This window comes from Malus sylvestris, chromosome 14, assembly GCF_916048215.2.
Source record: "Malus sylvestris chromosome 14, drMalSylv7.2, whole genome shotgun sequence".
Lineage (NCBI taxonomy): Eukaryota > Viridiplantae > Streptophyta > Magnoliopsida > Rosales > Rosaceae > Malus > Malus sylvestris.
This window is the reverse complement of record NC_062273.1, coordinates 19,255,598-19,272,529: the sequence shown is the minus strand read 5'-3', so window position 1 is coordinate 19,272,529 and position 16,932 is coordinate 19,255,598. Positions and strand designations below refer to the sequence as shown.

Here is a 16,932-nt window from a genome sequence, read left to right as displayed (position 1 = left end):
CCTGATCTCTGCTTGGGGCCATGCAATATTGCAAGGAACCTTGTTGGTCAACTTGAGGCCCGTCACGACCCAACCTTATAAAGCACGTGTCAGTTGGTTACTAGATCCGAACCCGACATATCGAATATGTGCGTCTTTGGTTGTGCGGTCTATATGCCATTTGCGTCGCCCTTATGTACAAAAGAACAAAGGGGTCATCAGGGAAGGATGGAAATCAATGTCAGTTATTATTCTTCTTCTAATATTCGTTACTTAGAACCTTTGACAGGCGATCTCTTTACCGCTCATTTTACGGATTGTCACTTTTATGAGACAGTCTTCCCGTCGTTAGGAGGAGATAAAAATGTCAATGTTCCTAAAGAACGACGCAAATTATCGTGGACGTCCCCACTATGTCTCATCTTGATCCCAATCTAGATCGTAAGAGTATAACCAGACACTTCTTCTAATCTAGCAAAAGTGACGAGATCACACATACCAGCTGCAAATGTGCCTGCAAAGATGTGTACCAAATGTACGATTGGCCTTCGCCCTGAAAATAAGAACGCCACTACCATGGCCGACCCTCGTACATTGGCGGCTAGCCAATCAATCTATCATGCGCCAAAAGCATGGCAGATCACTCGATTCGAGAATTCACTTCCCCAAAATTGGAGGACCATGGCACAAACAAATCTGCCCCTCGATTGCTGTCTCAATCCTTTTCATCTCATGAGATTAAATCCGGATTACTCTTGAGACCTAAAGTTCTTGATCTAGTATACTAGTTTGGATGAAATATGAAATTGGAATGAGATTATCATAGATGTTGTTTCATTTATATGGTAACTACTAATATAAATGAAAAGCGACGATAACGAACCGCGTTCCGTTGATTAATGTCAATATAGAACTGATTAGTCAACTAAAAGAATCAATTGATGACAAATGAGATGCATGAAATAGTGTGAATGACACCTTGTGGCACAAGGTTTCTTTCATACACTACGTGATTAATTGCAGCATTACAAATGTGGTTATAGTATCTCTGGGATCCTAATACGAACCCCACATAAAGTTTCCAAATGACTTACATGTATTGATTCAAATAATTCTAGACCATAAGAACATCCTCTCGGTTCTCAAGAGGCCTTCACTTTACGGATATAGAATTATCCGGGGGATGAGGTATACCTGTCTAAGTGAATATTTGATCAGTTAGGGATATATGCCCCTACATGTACAAAATCCGAAATTGCTAGAGTTGAGAATACTAACTCACACCTAAAGTCAGAATTTAAGATGAATTATCTTGGGAGAACTTGACATTACCTCAATTTGAAGTTTCAAGCTAGTTCTGATGGTATTCTGGTCCACCACTCGAACTAAACCAGAAGGTGTTACGTCTAAAGTATACCCTGATCGTCTGTATGCTAGATGCAAATGAGACCTTTACGGAGGGTATGAAGCATAAAGTTCCATATTGGAACGTGAGGAAGCCATATCTAAATACCATGGGCGTTTGTTGTACTTAGCTCAAATGCACTAGGATCAGATATATTATGAGCTGATAGTCTTTTAGCATAAAGCAACACTGCGCCTACACGCCACCACCAAATTTGGTGTTAAAGATATTTTTCAGTTACTATGGATTTGGGCTTATCTATCCCTATGCATCTCAGAATAGATCACACCCCATTGATCTTCGGAATGATGCCTACCTTGTGGGATTCGCTGAATCAGACCATCTGTCTGATTGCACAAGGTACGTTCCCGCATGGTTATTTCTTTACCATTAATGAACACCGTAATATCTCAGAGGTTAACCAGATAGACCTTTGTTGCGAAACCTTTGAATCATTCCAAGACTCACTGTATCTCATCACGTGAGAGATGTAGTCGAGAACTCTTATTGAGCATATTCAAAATCCCTGCGTTTTTCATCCATCGTTAAGTCCCAATAACAACCCATGAAGACAACGCTGTATGTATCGACCAGATCATGATACATCTAACAGGTCAACACCAAGCATATTGTGTCTACATCAGCATGAGCATCAGAAGATTGAAGTCAAGCAGTCCAATCCTAGACAACCTTGCCAACATTTACACGGAGTCACTGCCAAAGTCTACCTTGCAAAAGCTTGTCCAAGGATTTGGTATGCGTAACTTTCTCATTTGCGATGCTTGTAGTTTCATTTGGAAGTTTTGTCAAACTTAGGGGGAGTATCTAGAAGTATACTCACTTGACCTTAATGTTCTCTTTTTCCTACGATTATGAGCATTTTTTTCCACTGGGTTTTTGCTACCTAATTAGGTTTTGACGAGGCACGCACCCTAGGTTGTTCATACCCTTGTGAGCTCTTCTACTTGCGTCCAGAAGACGTATAGTTTTGACTTAATGCAACTTCTTACTTTTCTCCTTTGACTATGAGCTTTTGTCCCACCTTGGGTTTTGCCATAGCGAGGTTTTGAAAGTTTTACCACCCATTCATTCTTCAGTTCGTTTTGAGACTCGCATTCGCTACTTGTGCTGACTAGACGAAATGACTTCATTCACTGCTTCTACATTTGCCTGAAGATCTGATGCGCCATCTACTTGAGTATTTGCACACTCAAGGGGGAGTGTTGTGACATATGTTCTTATCAATATGTGATTGTGTAAATCCTAAATAGAGATAGAATAGTAATCATTTGGGATCTAAAAGATCTTTCCTACTATACTTTGTATTACTTGGAGAGCAAGTTTCTCTCTTTCTTATTACTATAAATAAAAGCACAAGGACTGTGGAATTAACACACAATTCCTCAAGCCTATTCTCCAATCTCTTTCTCTTCGCTTTGCCGCACCTCTCTATTAAATATAGGCCACAACATAAACTACATATTAATAAAACTTTCTTTGTCAACCAGAAGAGGGTGAAAAGACTATTTAGTCTTCTATCACAACAAAAAGGTTAAGGGCAGTAAAGTAATTTGACAAAACAAAATTTTGCTTTTTTTGTTTAAGTCTGACCTATAAGTGATTTTAACATCTCTAATATTAAAAATAAATAAATAAACCTCTCTCCCTCTCTCCCTCTCTCTCCACTCTCATGTTCTCTCTCAATCTCTTCCTCTCTCCTTCAATTTTCAAAACAAAAATAAATTATCTCACACACACTTTGTGTGTTGGCATATACTAGTGTGTGTGTATGTGTGTGTGTGTGTGTGTAATAGATGGGAGGATGCATAGAGATTTAAGATAGAGTAGTGCTATATTTATCATCTATTTGTATCATCACTTTTACCATCTCTCTAATAGACGTAGGATCCGTCAACGCATATAGGTTTCACCTCTATTAGAGAGATAATACAGATAATGATACAAATAGATATAGGAATAATATTTCTTTTTAAGATATATAACTAGTTAGATGTATATTATTTTTCCAATAGAGATTTGAACTATCTCAACATGTTTGTACTGGTGGGAGAACGAAGTAAACCTCCCCATTATATGCATGATTTTCCTCCACACCAATATAATGCGACCTTGGTGGGAGAAAGAAGTAACCTCCCATTATATGCATGTTTTTCTCCTAACCAATATAATGCGACCTTCCACCTGTTTATATAGGCGAGTCTCACTTTCACATACAACTCAATTTGTCAAAGATGTATGATCAACAATGATGGCATCTACATATGGTAGAAATGCTTCTACCATTTCCATTTGTCTTTGATATTTTTCTTTCTTTCTTTCTTTGGATTACGATTGAAATCCGGTTGCTTCAGTATTGTTGGTATTAACTTATTAGAACTTATCAGAGTCGAGTTATGTGGCCTCGCTCATCAACGATGATTTGATTTGGTCTCTCTTTTGGCAATGACATTTTGTGTGCCTCATTTTAGGTCTGTTACATATGTGTTTTGGTGATAGAGTTGTCCCGTTGGTGCTTATGTTGGTGCCGAGATGCAAATTATCTCCAGACCAATGAATTGGCAACCAAAAAAATGTATCATTGTGACAACCCTTGTAATTGTTTTTATTCATTAATGAAAATGCTATCGCTTCTTCTTGTAAAAAAAGAAAAAAGAAAAAAGAGACATGCATACAAATTTAGTGCAAGTGTTTATGGGTTAAAGTCGATGACTTAATTAAAATGTATGAATATCTCCTTAATTAAGAAGACCAACAGGAGTTGGGATGGTTTAATAAGAAAGTATAAATACTTGATCCACTCACATTTCGAAGTGAGAGTGTGAGTCCCTTTGCCACCACCTTGAATAAAAACAAAGAAAATATGACCCACATGCCACAATTGTAAAGAATAAAACAAAAGAAGAAAGAAAAGCAAATAAATAAATATGGAGTATGTGATCTAACGTAGCAGCATCAAATTTGCACCAATTAAACTTGCTAGCTAGCTAGTTATACAATTATATGTGCACATAGCAGATTAGACTTGCTTAGGTGCCCGGTTAGGCATCTTTTAGGTCGTGACTCTCACTTAAACATAAACTAGACAACTTTTATTTTGCATTTTATTTTTGAATAAATTGTGAAGAGACTTGTTGTACTTAGATGAACGCACATTATATGCTTATTCTTTATGTTTTTATTCTATTTTATACTTTATGATTTATATGTCGTTTTATTTTACAATTTATATATCTTAACGCAAATATGTATTTTTTTAAGTATAAGACACTTATTTATACGATATATAATAATTTACCTAAATCCGCCTACTTGGCTAGGATGGCGGCTAGCCCTTGTCCAACTAGCGCCCAGGGTCTTTTAGAACTTTATTTGTAACTAAGATATTTGAAAGTGTATCTCAAGAAATTAAAGACAATGCATATACTTATAAGGAGTTGAACTACATTATTCACATGTTGATTCCAACAAAAAATTAAAGAATCCTGCATGTCATTATAAGGAGTTAGACCCACTACTTGATTGTGAAACCTGTGACTAGAAAAATATTGAAGAGGGGTAAAAAGTAAGTGTGATTTCTCACAGTAACAAGCATTGAATGAAGAGATTAAATGATTTTCTGTGAACAAAAATAGAAGAAATGCAACACTCATTAGAAGAAAAACCCACATCTACCACAGTAAATGTCTGTGATAGATTGAAATTCACTACACATATTGTGCCCGTTAGGATTCTGGATGTAATAAAAAGTCCCAACTTATACCATAGGCAAAGCACGTTGTTAATGATATAATAATTATGAACAAAGTCTGTAATAGATTAACATAATGCGCTACGACCGTTGTGGACTACTAATCGACCACGACCAATGCCTGCTGTAAAAAAGTTTCCAAAATAATAATAATAATAAATTAAAAATTATATAAAAGAAACAATATAATTGCAAATTTACTATAATACCACATTTCATTTAGATTAATGCAGTCAAATGTATTACAAGGGGTACAAAACTAACACCACCACCACTGATTTATACTAAAAATTTGCCAAATTACACATGCAGCACCAAATAGGCCTCTACTAACAAGGAAATGGTCACTTGAAAGACTTTACTTTTCCTTGAACATCTTCAAACGAAGTTCTTTAAGAGTGAAATACTTCAAACCTGTCATTGATGATAACCTATGAACAATAAAAAAAAAAAAAAAACAAAAACAAAAGAAAGTAAATTGCAAACATTCGCTAGTACTGAAAGTCAAAAAGCACCCACAACAACGAACAGATTCATCAAACCTTTCATTCGAAAGATGTTTGATCATAAAGAAATAGGTATAATGCGAAGGGTCACAACAAGCATCAAACATGTGCTTAAGAACATCAAATGAACAATCAAACATGTGCTTAAGAACATCAAATGAACAATCCCATACGTTCATATCCATCAATTAGTAATGCGTAAAAGTCAATGAATCTGCTGTAATTCCTTCTTTCATTTTAATCATCAATTTCTCTGCCTCTTCTACATTTCCTATGCCGCAATATGCATGAATAAGGAGATGGATTGTCTGCCCTCCCCTTCCCATACCCTTCTTATACTCTCCTGTTTTGTGCGATCACGGTTAAGCCACGTCAACATTTGTTTTTTGTCTTATTATTTTTATAAAAAAAATAATATAAAATGTTGACGTAACTTAACCGTGACCTCATAAAACAGGAAAGCATGAGGAGGGTATGAGAAGGGAGGGCAGACAATCATCTCCCATGAATAAAGGTAGTGTCAGTAATGCGTAAAGGTCAGTTGATTACTAGAACTAACCATGTGGTTTAAAAGGCTACGAGCACGGTTAAAATCGCTTCCTTCAACATTTGTTTAATAAGAATCGTATAAGTATGTTCTGAAGCTTTCACACCAACCCTAAACATCTTTTCCACCTGTGATAACGCTTCCTTCAGTCTTCCTTCTTCGCACAACATATCTATCAAGGTATTATAAGTGTATGAGTTCGAATCAAAAATTTGAAATCAAAATTCACCATCTAGTCGGTGGTGATGATGGGATCGTTGACAGCAACGAACTCAACATCGTTCCTCTGAAGAGCGACCCTAGAAACCAATCGTCCGATTCTTCCGAACCCTTTTTCATTTCAAATCTCAATCAATTCACACATCAAATCACAGATAAACAAACCAAACATCAAAGTACAAAAAAGACGGATCGGATCATTACAGTTGATTTCGAACTTGATCTTCATGCCAGATGTTGCTGATTCATACAAACAAGAACGCACAAAAAAGGTCAAAAGGACAAAAAATATAATACAGAAGGAAAATAAAATAAAAGGCTGCAACAAAAAGGGCGAAATCGAAACCAATAATTGAGAATTAAGATCAATACCCATGATGATTGTAGAGAGAGAAAGTAAAGTCTAGAGAGGGGTATATAAGAAAACTGATGGAGGCCAGGGTTGGGCCTGAGTTGGATTGGTCTTGTTCCACCATAAAACCGTCAATTTGACCGATCACCATTGCAAGATTTGGTGCAGTTCAGTTGAGTAACACTCTATCCGGTGGGAGAATACATCGGAACCAAAATGGTAGACCAGATTATATTCTAATTTCAACCATCAGCCTTGAGAATGTAGATAGGTGGGAATGGAGGTTGGCGCCGCTGCTTGCGGCTATAGAGTGAGATCGAAACTCTATTGACGGTTGCTCAGCCATGAGGCATCATATTTTTACTAATTAATAAAGCACTCATGGTCAATTAAAACCTTATGAAATTAACAGTTTAACTCTCTAATTAAAACAGAATATATACAAAAAATATGGGGTAAAAAAGTAATTTTACACAACCAAATTCGCTCACTCTTCCTCTCTCCTTCTATTTCAAAAACAAAAATAAAAAATTTTCTCACACACATTGTGTGTACCCATATGCTAGTATATATACAGGGAGAAGGGTTTTAGATGGTAGTGTGGGAGAGAGTGGCAACGAAAACAAAAATAAAAAAATTTCTCACACACATTGATCCAGCTTAATTAACTAGTGACGGACAACCATGGTTTCTGCAGATGCTATTCGAACTGTGGTCGGTATCATGGGTGAGTTACAAAGATATAATTTGTGTTGTATCACACATGATTGCTAGTTTAATGCCTTAATCAGCATCTTTGAACTCAAATACGTGAGATTTGTATACTTGCTGGTTCTCGTTAGAAAGAAGAAATAAACTTTAAAGTTATTTTCTTTCATTTTTCATGTGTATATATAGATTGCTTTATCATCTGAGAACCAAACTTGGTGTGAACGCCTTTGCTTATTTTCAGGAAACTTCATCGCACTCACTCTGTTCCTCTCACCAGTGTAAGCATGTTTTTTCTCCATTTCTTGAATTCAAGGCAAAATGATTTACATTTTTGAAAAAAAAAAAATTATTACAAACAATTATACAGGTATCAAGTTTTGTTATATATATATATATATAGGACCTATTTTATTTCCATATTTTTCCCTATTTGAAGGTGACAACATTCTTTGTTCGCTAAATTTGCAGCATTGAAGTAGTGTTCATTTAGCAACCGTTCCTGCTTTTAACCAATCACAGATGAACGTGCTCAATCTATGTTAATAATTTAAATTATTTGGACACGTATCTATCTATAGTTGGGTAGAAGCAGAAGCTGCTGCTGCTGAATTTGCAGCAACCAAGTAGTGTTCTTCTGTTTTCACACACAACGCATTAATAATTTCCATATTTTCCATTTAACTTGTAGGCAAACCTTCGTTCGAATTTGGAAAAAAGGGTCAGTGGAGCAATACTCACCAGTTCCATACCTTGCAACCCTATTTAACTGCATGGCATGGGCCCTTTACGGATTTCCTATGGTGCACCCGCACAGTATTCTGTTGCTGACCATCAATACCACTGCAGTTTTCATTGAGCTTTCCTTCGTCATCATCTTCCTCATCTACGCATCTGACAAGAAGCAGAGGCTCAGAGTGTTTCTCGTGCTGCTTTCGGAGCTCGTTTTCATGGTTCTTCTGGCCTTTCTTGTTATCAAATTGGCCCACACATACAGCAAGAGGTCACTAATTGTTGGCCTAGTTTGCGTTCTAGGTAACATCGTGATGTATGCTTCACCTCTATCTGTCATGGTAAGTTGGTACCTACCCTCCTAACCATATTTATTTATTTTTCTTTTCATTTATGGTCATGATAATTGGCCCGTATCAATACTAATTTACAGTACCTGATATATTATTGATACTTGTTGAAATATCAATAAGCTAATCAACTAGATATATCGATTGACAATGTTCGAAAACTCACTCCAACTCTTGGAGTAAAACTCAAATTTAAGCTCTAAATTACAACAACTTGCTCCAATCCTTTTAAGCGAAATATGAGTTTTAACCCAAAACTCATTTCTAGGATAAATTTAGCCCAGAATTCCCATGGTAGTGGCCTGGCCTACTATCTATGTGTATTTTTTTAGTTTTATATTTATAAATTCATTGAATCCAACGATTAAGATCTAATATGATCAAATCCAATGGTAAATATATATATATATATATATATATATATATATATATATATCTAATGGTCTAGATTTAAATCCAACAGTTAAAAAAATTAAAAAGATATTCTTTTATGTGTTTCATATTCTTTTATAGTGTTCCACGAGTTTCATAGTGTTAGTTTAATAATTTTTCAATATTTATGTTATCTAAATATTTTTAGGTAAAATTTTCATAAAATTAAATTATGGTAGTCTACATAACTTTTTTTAAAGTTATTTTAAGAAAAAAAAATATCATAAATGTATTCTTTAAAATTTCAGGCTAAAAATTTAACTCAGAAAGGGTCAGAAAAATTGTTTCTAGGTTAAGGCCTAAAATTTATGGGTTAAAAGTAGTATCAAATATCAAATGATTTTGGGGTTAAACTAGTATCAAATACCAAACAATTTTTATTTTTCTCATTTTATCATATGAGCCAGTAGCAATACTAATTTACGGGGCTTGGTATATTGTTCATGTATAGTTGTATATCAATAAACTAATATATCGACAATGGTCTACATACGCTAAATTAGTATATGATACCAACTGATTTTTTTTCCCTCATTTTTAACATATGCTAATCTATGGTGTTTTGGTGCATCTATGACAGAAATTGGTGATTACGACAAAGAGTGTGGAATACATGCCCTTTTTCCTCTCATTGTTTACCTTTCTCAATAGCGTTGCCTGGTTCACATATGCTCAGTTCCGTTTTGACATTTACTTGACTGTAACGACCTCAAACTCAAACTTTACTTATAGTAAATACTCCATCTAAGTTAATTAATCATTTCAGTTAAACAGAAAACTAAATGCATAAATAATTAAGAAGCACATTTAGCAGTTTTTAGGTTAAGTCAGTTGATCAAGGCACTACTTTTATTTTCTTACACTCAAGTTTGCATCCCTGTTTCCGTAATGGAATATATTTTTGCTAAACCAAAAATGAATGAACATGGCTCTCATATGCACATATTTTGATCAAATTAAAATGGGCCTGTGGTGTGTTCATTTTCAGATTCCGAATGGGCTGGGCTTACTTTTTGGATCAGCTCAACTGCTTCTCTATGCTACATACTACAAGAACACAAAGAGACTGATGGCAGAAAGGAAAGCCAGACAATTGTGTTTGACTGAGGTGGTTTCCGACAGAGATGAAACCAAAAAGACTGGCAGCACTCATCAGAACGGCCAGCTTCCCGCTCAGAACAACGGGACATGATCAACCCCACCATCGAAGTCTGCTGTTTGATAAGTCGAACAAGCAGGGACCCCGTCAAAGATCTACAAGTTTTAGTTCGTCTACACTATGTTACAAAATATTGTACAAATAGTTGGATTTCATGATGCATGCGTACAAGACCAAGAGTCTCGTACACATGTCATATTATGGCATGAGTGAACTTTATACTTATGCCATATGAACTAGTACTTTTTCATAATTGTATGCAACCATTTCAAACCATCAATGATCCAATTTGTTTTGCGACTGAATATATATATATATATATATATATATATATATATATATTTTATATACATATTATTGGAGTTTTGAGTAGAAATCTCATTCTGACTCATTGTTTCATATTGGCTACCATCAAAATTTTTTCACACTATATAACATTTTGTAGTTTTTACAAAATGATTGGAGAGTTGGACCTTAGAGAGCAAAATTGAGCTTGAACCTTGGATTTGGCATTTGGGCTGTGATAATTAATATATAATTAATATCAAAATATGGGTTTTGGGGCTAAGGCTCTAATAATTTAATTCAATAATTAACATTTTTTTTAAATTTCGAATTTAATTATTTAATTTTTAAAGTAACAGACTCATCCCTTCGGTTGAAGTTTGAAGACAATGAAAGAACGCCTAAAGCTATGCACCTCTCTAAGCAAATGCTTCCAAAAGAAGCTTTCCATATTCATACATGTTGCGAACATGCATATGTGCATTATATATACATCCATCTACATGGCGTTTAGAACACAGGAAAACAATCTTCTTCTTACATACCAAAACCTTCTTGCTGAGAGAACTACAAAGATATTCAACAAGAACCTAGTTTTTCGATGCTAGAATCCTGGTTTGATCGTTGAACCCTTGCGAAGCAGACATCCATCGAACTATAAGCACTAAGTAGATAAGAAATTCTATTTCAATAATATTGCAGTACGCAAGCCTCAATTACTATTTTTACTTGTTTGATATTAATTTCGTTTATTCATAATATGCCAATTATTAAGTTGAATTTATTATTTATTAGCATATTCGCCTTTATTTCTATATATATAAATTGTCATTGATTATTGATCATTATTATGCAGGCAATATTGGTGGAGGGGGAATCAGGCACCTGATCTCGCGTCCAGTGATAAATACATTGTACCAATTGAGCTACGAACCCGTTGTAAATTATGGCCGTATTTTGGAGTAGCTAGTGCCGTAAGCTCTTGATAATGATACTTCACAGAGAGCAAAACTGAAGCAAACCTCAAAGAATCAATACCTACACCTTGGCAAGAACAACAAATAAAATGGAAAACTTATACCTTCACTTATAACCTAACACAAGAGCTTCCGAGATGGGACATTATGTCATGAATCGAGAGTCTGATCAGATTGATGCGTGATGTTCTACAAACTTCCAGACACTCCTGCAGGTCTGCATCACAGGGTACCAGAACTCGTTCAAGGTCATAAGCCACACATTTGATGTCGAATGTGCCCCCTTCCAGTTTTAATCTCTTTCATGTCCACAAAACCTGAACTCATCGACACGCGAAACCTAATAATGTCTTCTTTATATGTCGCCTTTATGGTTACACTCTTCATTTCTTGCCTGCCCGTGATATGTGGCATTGTGTTGGATTGCTTGGGAGCTGAATCTGAAAATGGAGGGTTTACCATGGCAATTCCGTTTCCAGGACTACCTTGGCATGAACCATGACAAGTAGAGGTACAAGCACTTGCCTCCGTTGAGCTGTTTCCCCTGTTGGATGTGTTTGAGCCTTTACCCCTGTCTCGCAGACACCTGTTATGTTCCAGAAGAAGTTCCTCGTAACTCAGCATCCGCCCATCTAGCAAATGATTGTCAATCCCAGCCCGCCCCTCTGTTCCTGGTAAAGTAGAGGTGGGCGAGTCTTTCTTTTGTCCTTAAACTTCACAAGGTTTAGAGCTTGGTGAGCCTTGTTGATTAGAACCATTTAAAATCCAAGGCCGAGAAATGGAGCCACTTGCAGTAAGAGGAGTTAAACCAAATGCTCCTTCAGCACCGTGAACTGATTCAATTACGCGCTGTAGCTTAGTGAGAGAATGGTTGATCTTCTTGATCTTGCGAGATGGCCAGCGGGAGATTCCATGATGCCTGCAAATGCGCTTCATTGTAGTGGGACAAACTGCAAAACAAGAGTTTCTTTCAAAACAACTTATCGCAATTGCTACTGAAAACCAAACGATCCAATATTTTAGACAAAGATTTTATCATTTTAGCATCTGTTGACACAACAGGAGCATAACTGCAGGAAACATTATGATATGCGTGCGTAAGCTTACCCCCAAGACTCTTTGCAGCATCCTTAAGACTCCCTGCAAAATATTGTTGGAGAACGTCTAGACTAATTGATTTCTCTGCTTTTCCACGCTTCTTCTCCGGTTTCTTTTTTATGTCTTTATACTCTGGGAAAGAAATATTGTTTTCTCCACCCTCGTGAACATAATTTCTCCCATCATTTACAACATCATATCCCACCACTAACTGTGGTTTTGATGAATCTAGTTGCACCATCTCTTCTCTGTAAGGTAAGGCAGGCCCTGGTGGTGATTCCACTGAACGGGGTATCAGTATACATTGAAGTCTTGTGGCAAGCCCATTATTTTTAGAAGCTTGAACAATTTCAACTATTCCCTCCTCTTCAAGTACAATTCCAGAAGCAACACTGAGACTCCGGAAATGGTTCTTCATTATCGCCAATATAGAGCCCAACAAAGTTTGTTGTTCATGACTGTCTGTGATGCTTGGGGGCAGAAAAAATTCTAGAATGTAATCATCATTTCCAGTATGAGTGCTCTGTAAGCAGATAGCAAAAGAGCCGGCTAGCCCAAACATGCGTGCGTAGTGTGCTACAGGGTATTCAGTTTTGCAGAATTGGGTAATGTCTTCGCAGAAGCATGCGTTATGGGACAAAAATGCCCTCCCAGCAACTCCTTGACCCTTGTGTAAGTGATGTTCAACGCAGGCATCTCGAAAATGCCACATATGAGCATCTACAATGTAGAATGCAACATCAGTTGTGGACATGCAGACCTGTTCCATGGAACTGCCATCAAAGCTAGTACAGCTCTTCTTCAGGCCACCGTCATAAGCCAAAACATTTCGATGCATACAGGGAACCCACGTCTGAGCAAGTGGTAATTTGTGAGTTTCACTTACCACTATCAGTATCTTCAAGATTTCAGCCAATGCAGTTTGGCGACCTTCATTGCATATTTGAATCTGGATACAAGAAGTGGCAAGCATATATCTGTGAGAACGAAGAAGGAAGAAATGAAAGAAAAGTTTCATATTTATTTTCTTGTTTTCATAAAGAACACCGTACTTAGGCACACTCGTTACTGCAGCTCACCTGCCTACTTGGATGATCCAGTATCTCTGAACTTTTCAAGCCTACTGCCTGCAGGAGAACGAAATTACGTTAGTGACAAATCTCTTCATGTTTGATTTTTACTTAAGAAACCATATTGGTAACTTCCATGGGGAGTGATTTCTGGCCCTTGATTCTCCTTTGCTTTGTTCAAACCAATGGCTAAAAAATACGAGGGATGTGCAAGAGGCTGAAAAGGGTATCCAGAAACCATTTTCTTATTCCCATTACTAAAAACAATCCGCCATGTACCATTTACCAAATTTGTAAAGCTTGTTTCAGAAGAGAACATCACACAAAATGCAATATATATGCATAGAAAAGAAAAAGTGCAACCCCCCACCTCAAGTGCTTTGCAAACCTTATCAACCTCGGGACCATAGTTGATCAAAGGAGAAATCATTATGAGCTCAAGTACACCAACACAAGACCTTCCAGAGGGCTCAAACACGGGCAAAGCTAAGGTTCCCTGAACATTGTATTGCTGAGCATGGCGAAGCCGTGCATACTCTTTAATGGAGTAGTACTGAACATTTGGAGTCCATTCTGGCAATTTATGCTGGAAAACGCGGCCAAGAAGCCCAAGAACTCCATCACTCTCCCCATCCACAGAAAACATATACATCAGACAGGCCATCCTATACTGATGAAGTCTGATACACTGTGGATCAAGGACAAAGGGCTGCCCTAAAGTTGTGAGTACATACCGATTCCCGTCCTTCACTGGTGCCCAAAACTGGGCTAGAACAGGTTGGTCAGTCAATTCCTTGAGGTACCTGAGTGCTTGAGTGATCTTCTCGTTAAATAAACTATAACCATTTGAACTTTCAAGAGGTTCCAGTCCTGAAAATGGTGATGGAAGCATTCTGTTATTCTTAGTCTCTGTTGACCCTTCCGTTACGGAATTAGAATTACCTGTATTTTGTGATATTGTAAAGAGAAACATAAATGAGTGAACCTCTGGCTGCTACTCGAGACTGCAAAATGCTAAACGAACAATATCGTGATCGGTTTGTAACTGGAGGGCACAAAGCAAGCCAATTAAAACTGCTTTAAATTCCTATACGAATTCTCAGACCAAAAAGAAGAAAAAAATATCCTACACAATTTTTGAATCTCCCACGTCTTTCTATTAGACGGAACTCTACAGACTTAAGGGCTTGATTGGGACTGCTTCTTTAGGAAGCACTTCTGTTCGAAAGAACTATTATAAAAATGTCAAAATTTTAATTAAAATTTCCAAATGCTTGCTACCTAAAGATGCACCTAGACTTCTCCAGAAAACGCTTCTGACCCAGAAGCGCTTTTAAGTTTATATGACAGTCATAATCAAGCACTTCAATTATCAGATAGTACTTTTAGCCCTTGTTGACCAGGAATGACAAAAATGCAACCTTTTGAGTATAACAGCTGTTTGGTTGCTGAGAAATGAGCAAAGAAAACACGTTTTGACCAATAAAAGTGATTGATGCTTATTCCAACAGAATACCATGACCAGTAAAGGTACCAAATCAATGTAATTAGTCCCTAATTAGAATCAAATTTAATACAGAACCCCAGAAAAGCATTTGTTCAGCTAAGTCAAACACAAGTCATTAGACAAACTTCTAATTAATTTCTGATTCCGAAAAAACAAATTCAATAAAAAATAGAGTAAAAACATATTAACCCGGAAAAGCAATATATAAAAGAAAATTAAAAACTACAACTTTCCAAAGAAAAACTCACATGAAACAAACTGAGAACAGTCAGAAAGAGCTTGACCAACATGCCCGGCGAGCCTATAGTCACTTTCGACATCGCAGTCGGAAAAAGCCCACGAAGGGGTACAAGGCTGGTCATTGGGCGGCAACAAAAGCGGCGACGTGGGGTAGGAGAGAAAGTGAATCGGATCCAACGGCCACAAAACGTCGAGGTCGAAATCAAAGTCCATGAGCGCATCTTCTCTTTCGTTCTTTAGGTTCGGCGGAGTGGATGGCGACATTTTCCGGGAAAGCGTTGGTTTTGTTTCGTCTTGTTTTTTTCAGTGGAAGTTGTATCTTTCTAGAAAGAAAGAGAAGGGTTGTGGTTGAAAGAGAGAAGTCTACGAGCAACGGCAACAATTTGCAGCGTCTCAGTTTGATTCCATGGAATCCATGAATTGTTTTCTCTTGTTAAGTATTTTATTACAAATTGCAGTTGGGACCGTGGTTGAAGTAAGTATCGGGAAAAGATCTTCTGTTGTGCAATTAACTACCAAATTGGTCCTCATTATACAAGGGACGGAAAGCCGCGTATGCCTATGCAATGGGTGACGGTGCCATTCATGCGTAGTTTTTAATTTTTTATGGAGCCATTGATGCATAGTTGACACTTAAAATAGAAAAACTCATTTTATGTCGAAACTGTTTAGTAATTCACGATTTGGTTTATGCTGCTTCATATTAGAGTTTTCTATTGTTTGTTTTTTCAATCTTCGAGCCTAAGCTTGTGTTGACCTTCCGTTGTATTTTGGGTTGCAAATTTCATTTTGCTTGAACCTTTTACTTTATCTGTTGTTATTTACATGACTCTTTTTAGGGTTTGTACCAATTTTTTATGTAATGGAAGTTCTTCTTGATAATTTTTTTTTTTAAAAAAAAAAGACATTTTATAACTTGTTATTTTAACTGTTGTTCTAAAAATCTTTGCCTAGGCTACTAGTCACCGCTCCTGATTAATTCTTAAGTGTTTGAAAATTAATAAGGGGAGCCTAAACCTGCTTAGGTATTCGTCTAGCCCTTCTAGGCATCCACCTAAGTCGCGACCCTCATTTTGACAGAAAATAGGTAACTTTCATTTTACATTTTGTTTTTTTAATAAAATGTAAGAGACTTATTGAATACTTGGATGAACACTAGCTCATTATATGATTGTTTCCCATGTTTTCAATATGTTTTAATACTTCATAATCTTATATGTCATTTTATTTTTGCAATTCATGTATCTCTATGCAATTATGTATTTTTTAACTATAAGATGGAACTTATTTATACGATATATAATACATTTACTTAAATTTGCCTAGTCCGCCTAGGTTCTAGGCCCAGCTCACTGCCCGACTAACGCTTAATATCTTTTAGAATCTTGATTTTAACTATCGATTTATACATGCGGATGACTAATTATTGTCTTTCTAGTTTTTACCACTAGATACATGTTTAGTGTCTTCTTTTGTTCTTTATATATTCACCAACTCTCAAATCATATGAAGAGCAAAAACAAAATTCTTGATGTCTGTATTTTTAGTACTTATTTCATTTTCTTGTGAGTCGCAATGATGATAAACCGTGTTATGA

The 16,932-nt window shown here is 36.5% G+C and overlaps 2 protein-coding genes and 1 long non-coding RNA gene across 7 annotated transcripts; 1 reads left to right on the top strand and 2 right to left on the bottom strand.

The window, feature by feature from the left end:
* Positions 1 to 5,411: 5,411 nt before the first annotated feature.
* Positions 5,412 to 7,195, bottom strand: LOC126598658 (uncharacterized). The gene is made up of 3 exons (XR_007614915.1): positions 6,798 to 7,195; positions 6,219 to 6,665; positions 5,412 to 5,584 (listed from the first exon to the last, which is right to left on the bottom strand). It is a non-coding gene; the product is annotated as an uncharacterized LOC126598658 (long non-coding RNA).
* Positions 7,196 to 7,345: 150 nt separating this feature from the next.
* LOC126598657 (bidirectional sugar transporter SWEET4-like) lies at positions 7,346 to 10,458 on the top strand. Its single transcript, XM_050265020.1, has 5 exons — positions 7,346 to 7,504; positions 7,730 to 7,766; positions 8,177 to 8,558; positions 9,580 to 9,699; positions 9,988 to 10,458. The coding sequence occupies exons 1-5, from the start codon at positions 7,462 to 7,464 to the stop codon at positions 10,189 to 10,191; spliced, it is 786 nt and encodes a 261-aa protein (XP_050120977.1). The 5' UTR covers positions 7,346 to 7,461; the 3' UTR covers positions 10,192 to 10,458.
* A 986-nt stretch (positions 10,459 to 11,444) lies between these two features.
* On the bottom strand, positions 11,445 to 16,095 carry LOC126598502 (protein NLP6-like). 5 transcript variants are annotated; one of them, XM_050264871.1, is made up of 6 exons: positions 15,344 to 15,492; positions 14,531 to 14,602; positions 13,959 to 14,458; positions 13,598 to 13,645; positions 12,528 to 13,467; positions 11,445 to 12,370 (listed from the first exon to the last, which is right to left on the bottom strand). In XM_050264871.1, exons 2-6 carry the CDS (start codon positions 14,559 to 14,561, stop codon positions 12,129 to 12,131), a joined length of 1,761 nt encoding a protein of 586 aa, XP_050120828.1. In that variant the 5' UTR covers positions 14,562 to 14,602; positions 15,344 to 15,492; the 3' UTR covers positions 11,445 to 12,128. The 5 variants fall into 5 exon arrangements, with proteins under 5 accessions (XP_050120828.1, XP_050120829.1, XP_050120825.1 ...); XM_050264872.1 differs by having other exon boundaries at positions 14,531 to 14,633; positions 15,344 to 15,483; XM_050264868.1 differs by lacking the exon at positions 14,531 to 14,602 and having other exon boundaries at positions 13,959 to 14,530; positions 15,344 to 16,095.
* Positions 16,096 to 16,932: the final 837 nt, after the last annotated feature.